The following is a 17,327-nucleotide window of genomic DNA, read 5'->3' as shown; positions in this document are numbered from 1 at the left end:
TGTTTTAATATTAAGTGCATGGCATGGGTGCTTTGTTTGTCCAGTTGGGAGCATTGATCTGAAGATGAGGTGATGCAATGCACAATGATGTGCTGATTCAATAGATTTGTTATATTGCAAGTCAGAAACCCAAATGATTTGAACACCAGACACAGGGCAAATAAAGATTAGGAAACAAACCTGGCACCCTGGCCCATTTCTAATCTCTGTCTTTCCATGCCTCTGTGCTGGATCTTTGTCCTTGATATTTTCAACTTGGTTTTCAATCCAGTCTATAATTGCAGCCATACCTGTAGCCAAGGCCTCCTCTCCCAGCAGGTCTTGCTCTTGGCAGTTTCCTGCTTCTTTTTCGCCTTTACTTAATGCTTCCCTGTTTGGTTCAGTTTGCAAGACTTGTTGGCACAGAGGAGCCTGTTCGTTAACAGCCCTTTTCCTTTCCCGCTGAAGCTGTATGAAACCTTTACCTGTTTGCAGCAAACGTTCTTTGTGTGATGCCGAGTGTTAAACTGATGTTAGGCTTGATATTCCATATCTATACATCTTTGCGAAGGGAGTGATTTTTCAAGTGTAATTAATACCTGCATCTTCTGCTAAATTTAAGATGCTCACCTCTGGCGATGCTCAGACCAGGCTGTGACCAGGGTAAGAACAAGGATGCAGCTTTTATGCCAGGACACTAAGTCAGAGAGCAGGACTGAGGCAAATGTTACAGTAAAGGATTTTTTAGACTATTTAAACCACTTAATTTTGTGTTCACATCAATTTAAATTCTTGAACTACTTAATATTGTGGGTAAAGTAAGCCTTAAAGATCCCAAATGCATCTTTTAAATGAGTTACTCAAATTTACAATAAACTTCAGCTTGTTCAGCAGACTCTAGACAGGCTGAACTTTGTAATTCCTGAAACATTTAAGGGAGCTGCAGTGAGGAGTCATTTGCAGAGAGTCAAAAATACAAGTAACCCAGTACTTCATCTCTCCCCTTGCTTTCCAAATGAAAGTGTTTCAGGCCTTTTTTACCTGCAAATAAACGCACTTTGTACTAAAAGGTGGGTAGTATATGAATACTTTGTTTTGAAAGTGCTTGAGATACACATGGGAAACATTTATTTCATCACTGTTTCATGATAGGAAGTAGTTTTTTAGAAAAGCTGGCTGTAACTAAGCTTTTCAGGAATGCTGCCTTACGTGCTTTTGAAAGTATTTCCTACAGATGAGTAATTTGCCTTGTGTGTCTAGATTAACCTGTGTGCAGGTAAGACAGAAGCTTTTAAGTATATATCCTTACCCCTGTGCCCTCATGGGGTCAGGACTTGGTGAATCTTCTTTCCCACACCTTTGTGGCCGGCTCCCTGGCTAGCACTCGCAGTCCTCTTCTGCAGAGACATGATGACTGTCCATGTTTGCTTTATTAAGCTTGGCAATGGTGTTTCAACTGGCACTAACTGGCATTTTTGCTGGCAGCCTTCGCCAAGAGACGGAGAATGCTGTGGAGCTTGTGCTCCACTGTGCTCCAAAGGTGGCAGAGGACAGAGAGACATGCTGGCACATCAGTCTGAGGAGAGCTGATGCCACGATTGCTTGGTCTATAAACAAAGGACTTCTGTTTCCAAAGCCGAGAAGCCCCAGTGTTTTTCCAAGCTGTGACACTGTTTGAAAAACAAGCCTGGACCCAGTTGGGTGAGTGATCTGTGTAGTTTGCCCGCAGTTCTTCTCAGCCTCTCCAGATGAAGCATCCCAGACACATCAACAAGCCACACGTAGTGAGGTTTGTCAGTGACCTTCAGCAGGGTGATCCCAGCATGTGCTCAGCAATAGGCTTGATTTCTGTCCCAGGGTACCAAGAGAGGCACAGCAGTTACCTGAATTTGGACCCATCACAACACATTGAGGGGACCCTTTCTGTTTGCTACAGTGAATTACCAGAGAAGAAGGGAAGAATCACAGGGGCAGCTCTGGCCTTGAATTCTTGTTTTGTTAACAGGCTCATTGTAAAGTGTAGGATGTCCTGCCCAGCCTGTCATGTTGTTCCAATGCGTAATTAGCCTCACAGCTTGGGAGCTGGAGCATCTTCCAGCACTCAGTTCAACTGACCAGCTCTCCACTGCTGAATATCATTATGTCTCTGTCAGCAAGGCTGAGCAAACTTTCCTCCCACCACCAGCTCTGCCTCTTCCTTCACCTCAAGACACTTTTCCATGTGCAAGTTGGACCTGACTGCTTTACTTGTTGTCTGTTTTGGAAGATGGTTCCACACCATTATTACAGAATCAATGGGGAAAATGTACTCTTAGAATGTAGCAACACAGATTTTTAATTCTTTTTCTAATTAAGCATCTAAGTGAGGGATTAGTTCTTTGGATTTCTGTAATTTATTATCAACAAGGTAGCTGAAGAGAACAGTTAGTTGTTCTATGCTTTCTAGCAAGGGATCTGAATTTCCCATGGTAATTATTTTAAGCACGTATCAGCTTGGTTTCTTGAGGAAAAAGGAACATTTCATCTTCTAGGAAACATTCTTGGTGCCATCAGTCTAAGAATAGCAATCTTCTTTCTGTTGCATCTTGAATTTCAGAAGTATGGCTTATCTTCTATTGTGCATGCAGTACGGAGATTATTTTAGATGAAATACCACTCTGTTCTGCTGAAGCATGAACAGCTTATAGTGCTGCATTCTGTGGGGGTTTTTTTCCTAACCAAAATTAATTCATGAATAAAGAAATGTGTGCCTTGAATGTGGCCGCCTCTCTCTGAACACATCGGTTCCTTGGTGACCCCAAAGAGAACAACAGTGCTGAAATAGATCAAGTAGCAAATAGCTCCCTGGCTATGCAGTTGAGCACTGAAACCAAACCCTACAGGTTCACTGACAGTGTGTAACAACAGAGGCAAAGCTACAGCGCTGTGGCCGTTTCTGCGGTGGCGATGCTGGCTGAGCTGGTGCAGCTCTCGCCCTGCGGAGCAGACAGGGGCAGTGCCGGTTTTACAGGGAAATTGGCAGCGTGACCGCTCAGAATGCTGTAGAGTAAAGGTTGCAGAGCAAATTGCTGAAGCTGTACCCTTTGCTCAGGACTTTGAAGTGTCTAAACACAAGTGTTGAAAGCAGGACACTGCCCCCGAAGGGCTTTTTGAGCTGGGGCGGACGTGAAGATGTTTTGTGTACCTTGGAACATCTCCGAAGGGATATCTGGGGGAAGTCTGGCTGTTCAGCCTGGAGGAGACTGAGGGGAGACCTCATTGTGGTCTACAGCTTCATCACAAGGGGAGGAGGAAGGGTAGGCACTCATCTCTTCTCTGACCAACGACAGAACCCGAGGGAATGGCAGGAAGATGTGCCAGGGGAGGTTTAATTTGGACTTGAGGAAAAGGTTTTTCACCCAGAGGGTGGTGGAGCACTGGAACAGGCTCCCCAGGGAGGTGTCACAGCCCCAAGCCCGACAGTGTTCAAGGAGACACTGGACAATGCCCTCAGACACACGGTGTGAACTGTGGGGTTGTCATATGCAGGGACAGGAGTTGGACTCAATGATCCTTGTGGGTCCCTTCCAACTCAGGACATTCTGTGATTCTATGATGTAAGCTACTCCTCTGGTACCAAGATTGGACACCAAGACTGGCACAGCTCTCTCAACTGAACCTGAGCCATCACATTCAGCTGGGAATTGGCAGTGGAGCAGCCAGCATCAAGCAACAAAAGCTGCTCTAGGGTCCTGGGCCATTGCCACACCTCCATCAATCCCCCTGGGCAGAGCAGAGGGCAGGCACAAGGAGGCTGGTCATGCTCTGTGCCACCCTCCTCCCATCGGGGGGGCGGCCGGGTCCATCCCTGCCTGCTGCCTGGGCAGGATCATCTCTGGCCAGGGGGATGTGCATCCTTCTGCTCCTGCCTGACACCTTGACTCTCCCAGAGGAACAGAGAGAACTTTGCAAACAAACCAACTGTTATTTATGTACATTTTAAAAATGTATTTTATTCAGCTGTGCCTCCCTGCCAGCCTTATTTAGGGAAGTTTTAATTGTATCTGGCTTCTCTTTGGTCTTGTGTATAAGATGAGGAAGTTTTCATCTGTGCCTTTAAAAAAAACCCGCATCCCTGCCAAGATGTATTAGGAGAGCTGTAAAAAAGGAGTCATCCTGTTCCAGCACCGTGAGGCTTATGTAACAGGGAAATCCTAACGAAGAGAGACTCTCCCTCCCCATCCACACTGTTTCAAGGCACATGCCACTTCAGAGTTTTCAGTCACTTGATTTGTATTTTGATCACATCTGCCACTGTTTTATTTAGATGTATTTACAAATATATTCTCCTACGTACCCTCATTCGTACATGACTTTATAAAATGCAGTGCAGACCTCACCTCACTGCAAGGATCTTTAAATAAAATATATTGTAAAGTGCCAGATACAATTCTTTTAAAAAATACAGTCCTAATTAAAACAGATACTTGGCTGCTGCATTAGCAGCTTCATATACAGATACATTTTTAGCACAAGTCTATTTCTGTCAGGTGAGCAGGAGGCTCTCATGCCACCCCTCTAGCTCTCCAGTTTCAAGTCCAAAGGCTTTAGAAAATGAGGCAGAGGCAAATTGTCCAAAGCCTCTGGGAAATGCTCAGGTGAAATGGTCCTGATCAAGACACGCATGGCTCCGACAAACAGCGATGGGGGAGCTAAGCCCAGCAGGCACTGGAGCCTGTTCTCCCCCAGGAGGTCCTGCCACCGCTGCCGGTTGTCCAACAGTTGCTGTTTCATTGTGAACTGGAGGTCCTGAGGCACGAAGAAGAAGAGGCAGTCGAGGCAGAGGAGCTTGGCACGCATGTTTGCTGCCGGCGTGTGGGCGATCTGCTGCAGCAAGGTGTCTAAGGGGGTGTTCCCCGCACTGTCCTGCAAGCAGGGCGATGCGCCGTGCCCGAGCAGCAGGAGCAAGCACTCGGGTCGCACCAGCTCGCAGGCCACGTGCAAGGCTGTCTTGCCACCCTCCACGCGGCTACAGCCCCGGCGGTCCAGGTGGCCAGCTCTGTCACTGGGCGGGAAGGCTTGGATGGCCTTGAGGATTCGGAAGAGGATGCGGACCCGGTTGTAGCGGACGGCCATGGCCAGGTGTGGGGCTGAGGACTGGCAGCAGCTGAAGCTTTGGCTGGGCACAGCCAGGGCGCTCTGGGGGAACTTAGTGAGCAGGTGCCGGGCGTAGGGCTGGTGGTCGTGCACCAGCGCGTAGAGCAGGGCCTCCGAGGGCGAGTACACGCTCACCTTGCCCCCGTCCTCCCAGTGGAAGACCTCCATGGTCCGCATGTCCTCCAGGAACCAGACGGGCAGCAGGTCCCTCACCGCCTGGTAGAAGGCGAAGGAGGATTTCTTGCAGTGCTTTTGGGACTGGGCGCCGCGGCCGCCGACCCAGCGGACGCTCCAGGGCATGGCGGGCGGGCGGGCTCCTCCGGGGGCTGCCTCCCACCCCGGCGCGCAAAGGCCGCATGGGGTCCGGACCTGCGGGAGTGGGAAGGGCGGTCAGTGCCGTGCGGCCGGGGCTCCCCCGGGCTGCACCCGCCGCCGGTGCGGGGAGAGTGAGCGAGCCGCGACGGCCCCGCTGCGCCAGACAACAGCCCCGGTGCAGGGGACACCCATAGCCCGGTGCGCTGCAGCTCCCTCCCCGCGGTGCACGGGAACCGCCTCCCCGCGGTGCACGGGAACCCCTTCCCCCCAGTGCACGGGAACTCGGTGCACGGGACCCGCCTCCCCTCGGTGAACAGGACGCCCATATCGCCGGTACAAGAGAACCTGGTACAGGGGAACGGCCTCCACTCAGTGCACAGGACGTCCGTGTCCCGGTGCAGGGGAACCCGGTGCCTGGTAACCCCTCCCCTCCGCTGCACGGCAACCCGCCCCTCCCGGTGCGCGGGACCTGCCCCGCTCCCGGCTCGCTCCCGCCCCGCCGGCCGCCCGGCGCTCACCTCTCCGCCGTCCCCGCGGTGCCGCTGCCCGTAGCCGCCGCAGCCGCAGTGGAGGCGGGAGCGGGAGCGCGCGCCGCCGCCGGGCCCTTTTATCCCCACCCCCCGGCCCGGGCGGTGAAGGTCGGTCAGGACCGGGGAACTGTCCAGCCGCCGCCGATTGGCCGCCGCCCCGGCTCCCCCGGGCGCCCATTGGCTGCGCCGAGAGGACGGGGCCCTGCACCATCGTGTGCGTCACGGGAGGCAAAGTTCCAAGAAACTTGGCTGCCGGCTCCGGGTCCCGGCGGGGCGGGCGGGGCCTGGCGGGGGCCCGGGGCAGGGAGCCCGTGGGTACCGGGTGTGGGGTCCTGGGGGTCTGGGGTCCCGGGAGTGTGGGGTCCCGGGTGCATGGGATCCAGGGGATATTGGCCACACAGGGGGATGGGTCCTGGGGGTATGGGGTCTAGGGATATTGGCGACAGAGGGGGATGGGTCCTGGGGGTATGGGGTCTAGGGCACAGGGGGTCAGGGGCACATGGGGTCCTGGGGGCATGGGGTGCAGAGAGCACAGGGTCCCAGGGACATAGGGTCCTGAGTCAGTGTGGTCCTGGGGATGGTGACTGGGGCTTTGGGACACTCGGGTTCCTGGGCGCAGGAGGCTGCAGACCCTCAGTGCCCCAGGCACACGGGTCCCGGGCGGGCAGGGCCCCCTCCCCGCGGGGGCTCTGGCAGCGGCTGTGGGCTCCTGCATGTGTGCGCACACGTGCTGGCTGCACAGCTCCTGGCTCTTGCTTCTCTCCCGGACAGTGACATTTGCAGCTCTTCCAGCTGACAGTTGCCTGTCAGATTTTGGCTATGCAAGAGCAAGGAGATAGTCGTGGCGGGGGATGAGCTGGTAGGCCTGCACCAGGGACTTTACCCTGTGCACAGGTAACAGCCATGTGCTAGTAACGCACGGTGAATGCAAGTGCTGTTGTTACTGTGATCTCACTCATAAGGCCTCCTTAGGGACAGCAAATCATGGGATCAGCTTCGTCGTTACCCCCTCCAAGTGAGTTCAGAGCTTTTCTCTCTTTTGCACCACGTTTGGCCTCCCTTGCTTGCAGCCATCACCCTCTCGATCAGGAGGGTGTGATCAGACTGCAGGGGAGCGATGCCGGTCACTGTCATGTTCATGGCCGATGGCTCTGGTTTCTCTGTCCTCAGGGATCTCCAGCCTTCCCAGCCAGCATCAGGAGTGCAGCTACTGCGGATTGCTCCTGGAATAAGTGACGCTTTCCATGTGTCCCAGCACAACCTGTGTGCTTGTACACCAGGGGGGACCGTCACGTGTCTGCTGAAACATCCCGCTTCCTTGCAGCCCGCTAGGAAGCTGCTGGGAGCAGTAGGGAAGGGGCTCACAGCACCCTGGTAGTGCTCCCTTGACCCTGATGAGAACAAAGCTAGCGAGGAACAACTGCTGGCTTTGTTGCGCCTCTTCTGAGCTGCCATTCAGCTAGGGAAATAATGCTTAAACTGTGCTCTGTTTGCTCTGTGACTTCTTCCCTACCATGCGACGCTCACACCAGAACCCAGGGGTCCATGTGAGGAGATGCAGGTGGGGGGGTGAGCCGGTCAGGACACTGAACAGCACTGTCACACTCAGAAACTCTCGGTGACCATGTCCCAGGGAAGAGAAATCAGGCTAACATGCGCTGAACTGCTTTGTGGGAGAGAATTACATCCAGTGTTTGTCAGAGCGATTCATCATCTGAGGATCCCCGCGGATCCACCGCAGCTCTTGGCGTCTCAGATGTCAGCCACAGCACAGAAAATCCTCTTTCATCGCTCGTGTCCGATTCCAGATGAAAACTCATTAAAGGCAGCCACTTCCGCCTCTCCCTGCTATTGCTGGAGCACTCGTCTTTCAGTTGCATCCTATTACTGCAGGCACGGGATAATTTGTACCAAAGTGCAGGATCAAAAGAAATGGTTTTAAAATAGATAATTCTGTAACCCTTCCTTTGTGTTCGGCGCGGCCCCACCTGCCTGTGCCTCGCCGCCCGCCACTGCTGGCAGCGGTACCCACCGCGCCTCTGCCTGCTGCCTCTCCAGGAGACAGCCCTGCCCGACCGTGAATCCCCAATCCTTTCCTTGTCGTCACCGGGACACCGTCATGGAGTTGGATGTCCAGCGTGGTGACAAGCCAGGTTGCCCAGCCCTTTCTACTCATCTTCCACACATGCCTGGGTGAGGGTAAGCCAAGTGGTGTTTGGGCCTGAAGGCAGGGGATTAGCATAGTTGCAAAGCCAAATTGGCTTTTGTGTAGAAAATTAATATCTTTGGTGTGGAAGCAGGACTGTTTTTCTCAGGCCAAGCTCTCCTATGGAGGTGGGGGGACCAGCTACAACCAGCGTATGCTTCGAGCCCCAGCACTGGCTTAAAACCAGCGTGCTGAGTCCTTGTGGCCTCACAACCAATAGATGAGTAACCCTGAAGCGGGCCCCTGTTTGCAAAAGGTATTTGTCACATACAAAGCAGGAGCCTGCCTGTAGAAAGGCAGTATGTTTGCGGGCTGCACTGCATTTGCCCCCAGAATTGCTTATAGCATGTCCAGCAATAGTGACAAAACACAATATCTCAAAAAAGTTTTATTTTTGTGATGGTATATATTTTATGCACAGACCCACAGACATGACTTGTTTGTTTGCAGTCCAGCCTGGTTTTAATCACTTTGAGTTAAGTAAGTGATCTTATTACTGATCTGACTATGAGAAGGCTTATCACAGGTTCCTTGGCACATGGTGAAGATTACTCCATCAGTGCGATCATATCTAAGTAATGTGACGTGTCCTCTCAGAGCTATTTTTTTCTTCCCCCTCCTCCGGGATGTTGATCCTTTGGTTTCTCCACCCAGTGACCAACTAAAAGCCACTTAACACTACTGAAACCCAGCCATATAACGAGACGAAAGGAAAAGCTCTGCTGTTTCTTATAGCAGATGTCAATTGTTTCCTGATCTTTACATTAAATTGAGGGCAGGATCCTATTGACTTAATAGCCATGATTGTGGGTGTAATTAAAAGCAATATGAAAATAGGCAGTATCAGTGAGCAAACTGAACACAGTTAATGTTTAGCGCTGGTTTTGACTGTGAGATAAAAGATGAGCAAATAGTGCATCACTCATTTATGAAAAGAGCTGAAAGAAATGGGGTTCACCCCAGTCCTTGTGAGGATTTTGTGCACGGGTTTGACTCTGAATATTTACCAGTCTCCTCTCTCAAAAGCAGGCTTGGGACCAAAGGTCAGCAGAGTTCGGACAACAGCCCCAGACCCATGGTGGGCTGGAGCAGCAGAGCTGCTGCTTTGCTTCAAGCCTCTGACTCTGGGGTCTTCATAAACAAGTCAGATAGAAACGCCTAATGTCCCGTTTAGCTAAAATTAAACATATTTAGAGAGAAAGTAGTGAGTGAGGAGAGTTAGGGGTTTGCAGCAGAGGCACTGGGATAGAATATACACACTGTGTGACCCTCTCCCACCGAAGGTATGTCATTGACCTCCAGTTTAGTCTCACTGTGCCCCCAGCATCCTGTCTGCAGGGTGGGTGCACTAACACCATTTCAAACATCCTGGTTTAGCTGGTGAGCTCTTTAGGTCAGAGATAATACACAAGTGTATCAATTTGGTCCTTAGGGTCCTGGCCTTGCATGGGGACCCCTCTGCTCTGCTGTGTTAGACAGGGGACACAGGCTTGTCATAGGGTGCTGGCCTGTGGAGAGAAGAAGGCAGAGCTGCTGGTAGTCTCTAGATGGGACACTTTCTTCTTTCGTAAGAACAGGCTAGGTGAAGGGGCGGATGGCAGTTCCAGGTACCTCTGTTCAGCTGTGATGAATAATAGCTGTTGCTGACACCTCATGGAAGCCTTAGATAAACATTTTCGCCAGAAACCTTTCTGTTTCATTTTCTCTGCTGCTGCTGGTTCCCTGCCTGAGGAGCTCACCCTTTGTTTCTGTCGTCTCCAGAGCACTCAGCCTGGACGGAGGCAGCAGGGCCCTTGGCTGCAGCAGGAGCAGGGATGGGAGGGCAGCCGAGGAAAGCTGCCTGGGGACTGTCCTGTCCCTCCCCAAGAAGGAGGAGGGCACATGTCCTCCCTGCATGGTGATGAGGACAACTCACTATGGATGCGTGTTGTATATCAGATGTGGAGAGAAAAGTATCTTCCTCCTATACCCACCTCTGAGTCTATCATGTCCATCGTGGACATGCCTTTTGTGTGCCTGTTTTTTATGGGGGTATACTCGCAAGTGGCTGTTACAAATCACCATGTCCTTTCATTTCAGAACCTCAAATCCCTTTGGAAAAGAGACACACAAGTTTTCCTGGGAAGTGGGAAAATATTTCCACTCGAGAAACAAGACCGCTGATGATGCTGCAGTGAATCAGTGGTGATCTGGGCTGGGGCATTGCTCCTGGCTCCCTTGCTGAAACCATCAGACAACATCGCTCTGTCCAGGGAAGGAGTTGTGGCCTTGAAGCTGTTCTCACCGCTTGCACCCACACTGTCTGGCTCAGCACCCACCTCTTCTTCATCCTCAGTCTTCTTCTGTGTTATAGGCACTCCCTGCTTGCCTGACTTTGTGTGTGTCATCACTTCACACTCAGCCTGACCTACCCATAACCCTGGCTGGTTTGCTTTCTCTGCTGCGTTATAGGGTCAGCTCCATCCTGACCCACAGCATGAAAGAAAATCTGCTTTGGAAACAGCAAAGCGAACAAGCCTTCTCTTGTTTCTCTTGTTTCCTGGCTGCTGCTGAGCGAATATGACACCTTTCCAAAAATCTGCATCCCAAATGTCTCTTGGGAGACCAAATGAAGCTCTGAAACACTTTGTTTTAGAAAGGACATCTCTCTGCTGGCTCTTGAGGAAGTACGTAGCATGAAGGTTGACCACTGTCAAACATCAGTCCCAGCTGATGGGAGGCTGAATAAATGACTCAGCTGGAGTCGTGAATTTGTTGAGGTTGTCAGTGTCCACTGGTGGGATAACCCAGTCTTTAAAACTTAGTTTTTATTCTGGTTCCTTGACAAAGTGTTCTGGCAGAAGTGAGGTAGACAGAAAGGTGATAAGGTCCTTCAGCTGTTGCTATCTCACAAGCCCTCAAGGATAGTCACAGGCTATCAGCAGCGTCCTCTTTATTTTGGCTCAGTTTGCAGGCCACCTTTCATCAAACCTTGATTTTGGCACCTCTAATAAATGAGCCACATTCATCCTTTTGGAAACCTAGGGAAACTCCCAGAGCTGCAGCAGAAATTAGATTTGATCCAGTATGTTACAGGGGGAAGCTGAAAAGTGTACTTGTCCCTTAAAAGACGAAAAGGGAAAAGGTACCTTTTGGGGATCCTTTCTGTTGCATAAGCAAGCGGATGAGAGGGGTCAGAGAGCTCCTGGCGCCTGCGGATGATTTTGGCCTTCAGCTTGATGTTGGTTGTTAAAAATATTATCCCAGATGTATTAATACGACCAGACTGGATTGCATCTGAGCTGAACATTGTGAGCCTAAGGCAGGACATAATTATAGAAGCAAAACAGCCTGACATAAGAGTCATCTGTCCTCTTCTGCACAAGAAGTGAAGGGGAAAGAGAGGGAACTTACTCTGTTGCAATTTTTAAATGCTTTTAGGCACTAGCCTGAGCCTCGGAGAGGGCTGCACCAGGGTCCTGGGGCACAGGAGACCCCTGTGTATCCCCCGCTCAGCCCTAGTGTGCTGTGCCACAGGACTGTGCAGTCAGCACATTTTTAACCCTGGGTTAGATTTGCCTAGACAAGGTCGGCAATCAGGAACGACTATTTGTTTGATGTGTTTGCCTAACAGGATTACCCTTATCATAATGATATAGCAACCTGGCCTTGGCAGAGCACACCCCAAGGGCTCGGGGTGGTCAAACCTTTGCCTCCCTTGCCCCAAATGTGCACAGCACATCTTGTCTCTGTTGTCATGCAATATCCAGTTGGGATTTCAGTTGGCATTTGGTGCTCCAATTCTGGAAAGAGCAGTTGTACCATGTACATTTCTCTCTCTGCACCTGAAAAAAAACAAAACAGTAATATTCAAAGCTTAGAAAAATGATGTGGTATTGTACAGTTAGAGAATGAGATGCCTTCTCCATTGGGAATTGATTTGAACAGGTGCCTGATTCATTTCAGCGTGAATTTGTTGCTCCCTAAGAATGGAGCTATAGGTAATGAACCAATGAGGTGTCTGCTTTTTGCACTGTGTGTCATGAACATGCCTATAATCGTTACCAGAGCATCTGTTTGTCTTTGAAAGAGTATATGTGATTATTAAAGTCTGCTGACTTAACAGACTTGAGGAAGGCATCGGATGAAAGCTCCATTTTCCTGCAGCTAAGGAGGATAAAGGCTTTGCTAAGGCAGAGGCTGACTCTGCTGATGATCGGCACCCAGGCTTGTCCACCCCAGCTTCTGGCCAGGGTGGGGGGCACATCCTTGCTCTCAAGTGGTGTCATTTTAACCCCAGCACTTCTCAAACCAGCTAACATGTGCCTGACCTTACCAGCTCCCCGGGCTATTTGTGGCAGCAGAACCTGCCACTCGCTATTTGCTGGTTCCAAAACAAGCAGGATCCTCTATTTATAATGTGCTATATTGGGCTTGAATGAAACTTGTGGTTCTCTGGGCTCCGGGGCCCCAGGACTGCAGCAGCACCCTAATTCCAGGGGCCACTGCCTGCGATGCTGAAATGGCTCTGCATAAAGCCACAGAATGCGCAGGTACATAGCATGAGCCGTAAGTTCACAAGCTCCTGGTTTCTGAGCAGGCTGTACTTGTCAGGGCTGTGTAGATACCTGTCTCTAGACGAGATTTGGGGGATGGAGCCTCTTTGGAGCAAGGCAGAGAGAAATCTTCCTGCTGCAGCAGCATCACCGTGGAGATGCTCTGGTTGCTGCAGGGACTGTTACCCTAACCATCATTTTTTTTTTCCCCCAAGGCATTTATAGCTGGGATGTGAGCAGGGCTCTGCGACTCAGAAATTACCGATTTGATCATTGGGCCTGAGCTATTTCAGTTCACCTGTGATGAGAGTGTATTTAATTTTGGTGGCGCCTGCAGCTGTTCAGACCCCACTGTTCAGAGTGAATCTGTTCTGAGCGTGTAACTCATTGCAGGGTGAACTCCTCCTATCTAAGAAAAAGCAAAGCAGCCACCTCACTTGTCTTTAGAAGCAAGTACATTTAGTGTAATCCTACTCAAGGGCTGTATCCGAATTGGTTTTGTGGTATAAAATCCTCTGCCATTTGAATCGTAAAACGTGACAGATATAAAGCCAAGCAAAAAGATTTAAAAAATTAAAAATAAGGTTTTGAGGACTTATTTTTATTCCCGTTTGTTCATTCTCTCTGCTCTTGGCTGCCGCTGGGTCTGTTGAAATACCAAAGAGGGATGAGGAAAGAAGGCAGCTCCGTCACCAGCTGCCATCGGTGGGAAGCGGCTGCATTACAGCGGTGAACTCCAAAGGCAACTGCCGCCTCAACAGCCACATGTTCATGTCACATACATCCCGATAGGAAACCTGTGGGGTTTTTTTCCTGAAAAAGGTTGGGTTGTCAGTCAAAAGCCTTTTTGCTGCAAAGTGGTGTTTAGAAAGAATCTGTCTTTCCCTTTCGTTTTGTAAAAAAATACTCAGAAGTCCTCCAGCACTGCCTGAAGTTGCTCTGCTGCCAAGAAATCCTCCTGGGTCTGGTGATGAGGCCTCTGTAATATTTCTGGTTTCTCTGTAATTATTTTCTAATAAAATTTTCCAATCCAAATACAATCAGGAGGTTAGACCGTAGCAAGTTCACAGTAGGGTTTTTGAGTTTCCTTTTCTTTTTTCTAACTCAGTAGCTCAGTAGCTCAGTAGCTCAGTAGCTCAGTAGCTATCCTCTATGTAGAAGCAATGGGATCATTTTGTGCGTGTAAAGGCACCTAAAATCATCACAGCAATAGATTTTACCTGCAGGATTTGGCACCAGCATTGTTTTATGCAATTCTCCATTTGGAAGTGTTGCTTTTGCCACTGAAATCATTGTAACTGCCAGATCAGATGTGTCCATTAGTGTGTCTTAATGGCATAATAAGTGGCTGAGGGTGCAGCTCCCCTTACCAGGAATTCCTTCTGCTCCTGCACATGCAATTGAGGGAAATGAGACCGCTGATGTTTCCAAGGTGTTGCCAGTATTTTGTGATGCCTCCAGCTCAGAAAATAGAAATTAAAAAGGGCTGAGAAGATGACGTAAGACAACAGGAAGACAAGACGTGTGACAAAAACAAGCCAGGTATAAATAGCGAGTCTGGTATAAATAGTGAGGCTGATGAACACCCAAGCCCAGGTGCTAAGCACGTCAGAAAGGTCGGCTGGCTCCCTGCCACCACCTGAGCCGCACAGGGTGAGCGCGGGGTCCTGAGGGGCTGCTCCCCCTCGGCTCTGCTCCCTCTCGGCTCTGCTCCCCCTCAGCTCTGCTCCCTGGATCTCCGCTGTAGCCCTGCTTGGATGCTGGGACTGGCTCACCATTGCCTTTCCTCTCGGCAGCGGGTCTGCTCGGGTCTGAAGAGCATGTTCGGACCATGCAGGGTTGTTTTTTTTTATTGCAGAAAGGTGTGAAGTGCACTTGAACAAAGTCTTGGGCTCCCTCAGACAGTGTCCCGAAGCCCGTTGCTGTTGGGGCTGTGGAGCACGGTGTGGCACAGAGGCTGGGCAGGGGTGGTGTCTGTGCCTGCCATGCAGCCTGTCCGCGTACCCCGCACACCCCAGCACGGCTCATCACAGACAGGGCTTGTTTGATGGGCTCTTGGGGGTGCTGCTGTTTGGCAGCTCACCCGGGGCTGGGTACAGCAGCATCTCCTGAAGTGCCTGACAAAGTGGGTGAGAATTTCAGTTCAATAAAATGGGAATTTTTACTGAATCCAGTAGGAAGGGCAGGTGACACAAGCAGCAGGAAAGGTCTATGCATGGTGAGTTACAGCTCCAGGGGCTGGAAACGTGTATGAATAATGAAACTTTCCAGAGCTTTATAGCTCATGTCAAGAAGTGTTGCAGGAGACAGACAAAGTACTCATTTTACCCCCACCACATCTCTGTTGTGTTGCTACCAGTCTTTCACCCCACTCTTCTGCCCCCAAACCAATGATGGCACAATAAGAAGTGCCTGTGCCCCAGTTTGCAGCCAGGTGTTGCAGCTTAAACTACTGAGGAAAGTGGGTCTGGGCTATTCTATCAATAGAGTGTGATGGAGGGATGTAGGTCTTGCAGTAATGCCTGTGCTCAGGAGAGGTAATGCTGTTTGGTCAGTGGTGTTTTGTGTGGTGTGGTTTTTCTGTTGTTTTTGTTGTTGTTGTTTTTTAAATGGTGTCAGTATTTGAGAGCCCTTATCCTTTCAATTGAGTTGAGACTACAGGAAACACAAGATTTCATATCTGTTTATTCTGGAAATCTTGCTGCTGTCCCTGAGGCATGAGTACTCCTGGGCACAGGCTGCTCTTCCAATTCATGTGTTCTGTGGAGCAGAAAGAGAAACATTTTGGCCAGGGTTCAAGCACCTTTCTCTTTTGTCCTGGTAATAAGTGCCTGATAAGAGTTCAAGGTCTTTGCTTGCTTGTATAGAGTAAAAGGAGCTTAAGTTTCTGCTGGCATCTGTGGGCTCCCTGAAGGTTCTGGTCTGTTGTTCCCAGCGTCCAGGCTGTTCCTGGTGAATATGATAAGGTTGTGCTTTGTGGGCTGTACTTTGTCCTACATCAGAGGTGACTTCCAGGTTTCCAGTCTCTGGCGTGCAGCAGTGGCTGTGCCACGGCACGTGTTTGGGATGAGCAGGATGGTCAATCCGAGGGGCTGGGGCTCTGTGGAAGCAGCATGGGATGGCGGCACAGGCCCGCTGCAGTGGTACCTGCCAGCAAGCCAACCATGGCTGCTGTTTTAGCACCATCAGTAAGTTTCAGAGTTGACAGCCTGTGGAGATTTAAAGGCAAGACAAACCTCTTGGTACTGCTGCTTCCAGCTTTTTGTCATCTGGGGGAGACTGGTTCTCTGGTGCTTGGTTTGTACTCTCAAAGACCAGGTGTCTGAGGGCTGGGTTATTTTTTGGAGGAGTGTAAGGATGGTGGTGGGGGAAGCAGTGAGGTGAGTTCAGAGCAGCAGGATACAACATTCAAGCCTGCTCTCAGGGCTCTGGTGGCCTGAACCAGATGCCAGGAGCTGAGCTCCTCAGGTCACCTGCAGTGGTGAGGATGGAGCTGCATCCATGCTGCTCGGCCGCCTTCCAGCCCCGGCTCTCATGGGGCTTCCCCTGCCCCAGTGACTTCCCAAAGCTGGAGCCTCAACTGCCTTTGTTTCTGCAAGGTCTGTTAGTAATTTCCCATGTACAAACCAACGTTTTGGAGACACTGGAGAGGCTGAGCCACCAAGAGGACAAAGCTAGGTTGCTTTTAAAGTAGCTCATTCATCAGTGAGTTTCATTGTGCAGCAGCTCAGCTGCTGCTGAACTGAAACTACCCTCTACTTGTTGTACAAGAAAATGTGCTTCTTGTGCAGGACGGTCTTTAAATCTTTGTTTTGACTTTCATTTTTAAAGTGTTACAGTTGAGATGGCTATTTCTGAGATTTTTTTAATTAAAAAAATATATATTTTCCCCTTTTCTTTTGCAGTGAGACCTGGGTTTGTCTCATTGCTTTTCTGCTGGTAAGCCCATGCTGGCTTGAGGCCTTTCCTTCTTCCCTTACATCCAGAGGTCTCCCTGGGTTTCTCAGAGGACCCTTGCATTGGTAGGACAACAGGGATCTGAAGAATGGTTGTTGCTGCAGACCAAAGGCAAACATTTCAAATCAGTCCTTGGAAAAGGAGGAACCTGTCTGCCTGTGTTTCACTGCTCTCTGGCTTTGACTTTTTCGTAACCCTCATTTCCACTTGTGTGACCTGCCCGTAGGTGTGGGCTCAGACATTCCTCCAGCCTACCCGAGCAGGGCATCAAGTGCCTGGCACGCGGTTCCACGCTGACATGTTTCTTGAAAATCCGATGTGACGGGGGGCATGCAGGGCTTGGGGGTGAGTTACTGCCAGGTCTCCTGGAGCCCTGCCGAGCAGCACTGGAAACAGCCCCGGGGAACAGCACTCTTGCAAATGATCAGCCAGCCCCTTCCTTGAAGAGCTCCTCGGAAGAAAATGTTTGCAGGGCTTAAAGGGGAAAACAACTTCACCAGAAAAAAAAAAAATCCCACAAAGAGGGCCAAGTATTATAGAAACAGTGAGAAGTGGAGTCGTGTCACCTCTGGCTCGAGAATTAGCTTAACCCCCATTAGGGCTGCTGGGGTTTCTTCAAAGCTCAGCATGAGCCAAGCAGTCTCTGAACTGGGATCCCTCCTTGAGCAC

At 50.5% G+C, this 17,327-nt stretch overlaps 1 protein-coding gene across 1 annotated transcript; it reads right to left on the bottom strand.

The window, feature by feature from the left end:
* Positions 1-3,966: 3,966 nt before the first annotated feature.
* Positions 3,967-6,062, bottom strand: ANKRD9 (ankyrin repeat domain 9). Its single transcript, XM_082057889.1, has 2 exons — positions 5,949-6,062; positions 3,967-5,484 (listed from the first exon to the last, which is right to left on the bottom strand). Exon 2 carries the CDS (start codon positions 5,413-5,415, stop codon positions 4,537-4,539), a length of 879 nt encoding a protein of 292 aa, XP_081914015.1. The 5' UTR covers positions 5,416-5,484; positions 5,949-6,062; the 3' UTR covers positions 3,967-4,536.
* Positions 6,063-17,327: the final 11,265 nt, after the last annotated feature.

This window comes from Streptopelia decaocto (assembly GCF_964273445.1).
Source record: "Streptopelia decaocto genome assembly, chromosome: 7".
In the NCBI taxonomy this organism is placed as follows: Eukaryota; Metazoa; Chordata; class Aves; order Columbiformes; family Columbidae; genus Streptopelia; species Streptopelia decaocto.
The sequence above is the reverse complement of the archived record's forward strand: the minus strand, read 5'-3'. Positions and strand labels throughout refer to the sequence as shown.